The 4,954-nt window shown below is 47.3% G+C and overlaps 1 protein-coding gene across 3 annotated transcripts in view; it reads right to left on the bottom strand.

Annotated features, from left to right (window-relative positions):
• Nucleotides 1–1,681: 1,681 nt before the first annotated feature.
• Nucleotides 1,682–4,954, bottom strand: part of LOC106961383 (transmembrane protein 87A) — a 22,852-nt gene continuing 19,579 nt past the window's right edge. For all 3 annotated transcript variants that reach the window (XM_015055095.1, XM_015055096.1, XM_015055094.1), the window contains 8 exons: nucleotides 4,432–4,540; nucleotides 4,306–4,364; nucleotides 4,133–4,236; nucleotides 3,985–4,061; nucleotides 3,229–3,290; nucleotides 3,086–3,138; nucleotides 2,962–2,992; nucleotides 1,682–2,131 (listed from right to left, as the gene is read on the bottom strand). In XM_015055095.1, coding sequence (XP_014910581.1) covers nucleotides 2,090–2,131; nucleotides 2,962–2,992; nucleotides 3,086–3,138; nucleotides 3,229–3,290; nucleotides 3,985–4,061; nucleotides 4,133–4,236; nucleotides 4,306–4,364; nucleotides 4,432–4,540 — 537 coding nt within the window. In that variant the 3' untranslated portion in view covers nucleotides 1,682–2,089. The remainder of the gene's footprint in view (nucleotides 2,132–2,961; nucleotides 2,993–3,085; nucleotides 3,139–3,228; nucleotides 3,291–3,984; nucleotides 4,062–4,132; nucleotides 4,237–4,305; nucleotides 4,365–4,431; nucleotides 4,541–4,954) is intronic.

Here is a 4,954-nt window from a genome sequence, read left to right on the forward strand (position 1 = left end):
GCACCGCTACTCCGTTGATACAACATGAAGCTCGGCAGGGAAATTCTGTAACGAAAATATTTACTCTAATATCTGCTGCAACATGCACATGTGATACATCGTTGAAAAGCTTATTTTATGCACTTTCTAGTACTTTTTGAATTTTTTGAATGCGATCAACTGTTCAGGAGTTACGATACAGAGTAGGTTGGGTGACAAATATGACACAACGGAGAATCTTTCTTGTGATTGGTCAAGCTCATATCAAACTTTCCCGGGTGGCTACCGTAATGTATCATATATGCCCTGAAAGCGCAATGTCTCAGCTTTTCTGCACTTTTGGATTTTTTTGGATATGTTGAACTGTTCAGAAATTACGGTAATGGGAATTACATCAGCGGAATCCTGTCGTCGCCGACAGGTTGGTCATAAGAGGGTTAAGCTAGCCTAAAACCCTCCTGTTGATACACTGACATTACTTACCTTCTGTCTTTCAACCACTTTGAAAAGCTTTTCTTCGTCTCTCCGACATCTTTATCCCTCCCTCTTCCGGAGTTTTTCCTGCCGTCCATCTTTAGCTTCCTGTTGTCAGAGCCCTACAATTAAAATTAAAAAGAAGAAAACGCGCCTCGGCTCGTTCTGGAAGGGGAACCAAGCTGCCTGGATGGCAGCGCTGTTCCTCTGTTACTGATCATTTCATACACAAACAGCTGTTAAATGCTGACTAGAAAAAAAAATCCCCACATCGTTTTTGCGCCTCTCTAGTGCAGCGCCCCCATGCGTTGCATACAGTGCATACCCACTTTTTGCGCCACTGCACAGAGCTTCGTACCCAGAGCTAACACGGTTCGTTTTAAACTCACCTTGACGTGGAGTTCTCCAAACAATCGTAATTCCTCACAAATATCCATACAGGTCAGTCTGAGTCCAGTTGGAGTGAAAGGAGGCGAGGTCAACCTCAGGTCACGCAGCAGCAGCGCGAAGCTGTGATTGGTCCGCTCTGCCAAACGCAAACTATAAACTCATCTTTTAGAAATACATTTGCTCCGCCAGTGAAACGATCACAGCAAGAGAGACGCTTTCAATCCGGGTTAAATTAAAAACAAAACTTTTTTTCTTTTTTTTTTTATTTATCCAAAAACAACAACTCTTGGCCTGGCGGCGGAGATGGCAGGACTTTCTGTCCTAAACATCACAAACATAAACGCGGGTCTGCTAAACTACCTCCATGTTCCAAGAGGTTTTACAAAAGGCCGTCCAGCAGGGGGCGTCAGACACACTGGGTTTTATTTACAGGTGGCAGAAAGGGGGAGAGGTTGGAGTCCTCAGAGCCGAGCCAAGAACAAAGTTTTCCCTCCTTTGCAGATTTTTGCCAGTATTTTTCAGATCGGTTTTCTTTTTGGACTTAAAAACAAACTCGTGTTTCCAGCCATAAAGTTTGGATCTGTTGCTCTGCTCAGCCTGCTTCCTGCCGGTTCCGATCAGATCATTTATGTTTTTCCATAGTTTCTTTTCCCAGGCGGTCTGATTATCATTCCTGCCTGGAATCTGCAGCGTGTCTGGATTAATCTGGTTACCGTGGCGCTGGTGGAGCAACGGGCGGACACCATGTTGGTTTGGGTCAGGAGGGCGGCCATGTTTAGCCCGACCAGAACCGGTTCTGTCCATGGGAAGAGGAGGTAGGATGAAGCTTCAGCAGGAATCAGGTGAAAATGAAAACTTTATTGGTTGAAACACAAAGACAAACTTTACAAAATAAAAGTCAATAATTCCTCGTGATTTCTCTCTCTGGTTCGTCCCTTTGGCTTTTAGAGGAAAAATATCCAAACACCAATTCACAACGCAAAAAACATAAAAGCAAACCCGACAGACGTCCAGCAGGGCGGCGCCGCTGCACAACAACAATGGAAGCAAGCAGCCGCGCTGCAAAAAGCAGATTATTACAAATACACAGAATGATTGAATTCAGCTCCTAGTGAAAGGCTTACGAAGCTCATAAAGCCAGGAGAGAATCAGAGAAAAACCCTAAAAACTCTTCACTCCTCCATTTCTTCTTCATGTCCATTTAGAAACACCGGCCATCTCTCCATCTGCTCCACCTCCGTCCGATTCACTCCATCTTAGACATCTCCAACTTTGTCGTCTGAGTTTCCTGAAACAGAGAGATCAATATGATTCATTGATCTGGTTCATAGTGAGCTACTTTAATATTCATCCGGGATGTTAGCCTGTTAGCCGTCATGCTATCTCTGTTAGCATTGTCTGCAGTCCTGTAGAGCTGACAGGAGCCTGCACGGTTTGATCGTTTTTAATAACGTTTCATGAACAGCAGATCTTCATCAGATAACTTGTAAGAACTTTATGCTTCACACTGAACCACCACCAACAGGAGAGCAGAGAAGCTAATCAGAGTCTACCTGACTAACTCCGTATCATCATCATCAGTAAAATAAGCAGCCCAAGATGAAGGCTGCTGGTTAGAGGATTAATTCAGAACAAACCAACATGGAGGACAGACTGATGGAGTCTGCTCCAATCAGGATCAATGACATCATCGATGATTAAACACAGTTTACGTTCCTGCTGACGGATTCATTTCATTTCACGACCCAAAGAAGACGAGACGACCCGAAGACCGGATCTGAACTGGTCTCAGCCGGATCCACCAGGTCGGTCAGCAGTACTGGGTTCTGGTTCTGGTCCTCAGCTCATTAATGGCTGCAGCAGCTCAGCCCTCCTGTCATCGCCATGACAACAAGCATGATGTAACCATGGCAACCAGTCACCTCTGCTGGGCGTTTGGCTCCCCCTGCTGCTTACATGCAGGACAACACCAAGTCTTTTCTGTGCATCAGGTAACCATGGTAACCCTCTGGGAGGTCAGAGGTTAAAGTGGCTCAACTGAACATTGATCACACTGGAATACCAGAACCAGGAAGTGAAACCAGGAAGTAGAGCTGACACCAGGAAGCAGGAACTGACCTCGTCTGAGTCCAGCAGAGGGGGCAGCGCTCTGTGGAAACAAGAGGAGCCAGTTAGCTGGAGGCTAGCTCGATGTTAGCTGGAGGCTAGCTCGGTTCGGGTTACTGAGCGGGATCCGACTCACATGTCGGCCATCGATGACGGGATGTTCTCCTCCACCCACTTCAGATCTTCATCCTGTCCCGACACGTTCACAGCAGAACCGCTCGATTAGCAAACAGCTGAAGCTGATGAACAGGTGGTGATGAAGATCATTACAGAGCTCACCACTTTGTTGGGTCTGGCTGTCCCGTTGGTCTCGGTCTTTGTCCCCCTCATCTTCATCCCCTCTGAAGGGAAACAAACAGCAAACCTTCAACATGTCAGAGTTCCTGGACCAGCTGAAGGTGCCGGAGGCATAAATGTGGATCACAGCCAAAGTTTGGTCCGCTTCCTGTTCACTTCCTGTCTGTGCTGAACCGTTCAGTAATAAATCTGTAGGAACTGCAGCTGCAGAATCTGGTCTCCATAGCAACAATCCAGAACTACAGAACCAGATGTTTACAGTCTGACCCGGATGGAAACCACAAAAACTGTAAAATTATCATTCGAAGCATAACGTGACTTCAGCTGGCCTTAACCTTTTTACTTTCTAGTTTATCTTTTTAAAGCAGTCGCCACTGATGAACGCTTCCTGTCAGATTTCTGCTGCTGGAGCCAGCCAATCAGAGCTCACGCTTCAGACACGCCCACTTCGAGTCTGCAGAGAACCTCGACTCAGACGGTCAACAAGCTTCAACATATAAGAAACACACTAAGCCTCAAGACTTCAGTCATCTGCTGCTCTTATAAACATATTAACTACTTAATAGGGATTATCATGGGAAGTGCACTGATTTCTTATTAAATATTAAAACCAGTGATCCCCTGAATCAAACAGGAAGCAGTTAAAGGTGAAGCTAAAACTTCACTTCATAACAAACTGCAGCTTCACTGGAGGCTAGGAGGAAGGGCTGAGGAAGACAAACGATGAAGGTTTCTGACCAAAAGCCTCGTTCATCATGGGCTCCTTCTCCTCCTCATCCTCACTGTCAGCGTCCACCAGGGGGCTGAAGGCGTACCTAACACACACAAACACAGTCCACTTAAAACCAGAGAATAAAACATGACCCAACCCCAGAATGCCTCATACATCTGATTATTGGCCGACGGTCGCCATAGGAACATGATGACCAATAGGATGACGGAAAACAGGAAGCGCCAGAAAGCGTCTTGGATCCAGACTTCCCTCCAGTCCTGAACCAGCAAGGATGAAAACATTAGAGAGGTGATGACGAACAGACAAGAAGGTGTCTCCTTACTTACAGAGCGACACCTGGACATGGTGAAGTTCTTTGCCGTCCAGATGATGAAGATCACTGAAGCTGAAAACGACACAGAGCTTTAGAAAGGCAAGAAGAGGAAAAGGAGGAAGAGGAAGCGTTCACGCACCGATGACAGCAAAGATGAGCGTGTTGCTGAAGTGTCTGAAGAGAGAGAGCTTCACCACGTTCCTCCTCAGCTTCAGCAGCTTCATCGTCTGAGCCAGACTCACGAAGATGTGGGGGCAAAGGTCAAGGAAGCTTCATCATGAAACCGAGACGCTACAGCTAACCTGGACCAAATGCTCCAAGTAGACCTAACACAGACCGCCATCATGAAAGACGCCGCCAACATGGAGTACGCCGTCATGAAGGACGCCGCCAACATGGAGGACGCCGTCATGAAGGACGCCGCCAACATGGAGGATGCCAACATGGAGGACGCCAACATGGAGGACGCCGTCATGAAGGACACCGCCAACATGGAGGACGCCATTATGGAGGACGGCAACAACATGGAGGACGCCGTCATGAAGGACGCCGCCAACATGGAGGATGCCGTCATGAAGGACGGCGCCAACATGGAGGACGCCAACATGGAGGACGCCATTATGGAGGACGCCATTATGGAGGACGCCATTATGGAGGACGCC

The sequence above is a fragment of the Poecilia latipinna genome, unplaced genomic scaffold (genome assembly GCF_001443285.1).
Source record: "Poecilia latipinna isolate Pla-1442-1.1 unplaced genomic scaffold, P_latipinna-1.0 Scaffold1295, whole genome shotgun sequence".
Lineage (NCBI taxonomy): Eukaryota > Metazoa > Chordata > Actinopteri > Cyprinodontiformes > Poeciliidae > Poecilia > Poecilia latipinna.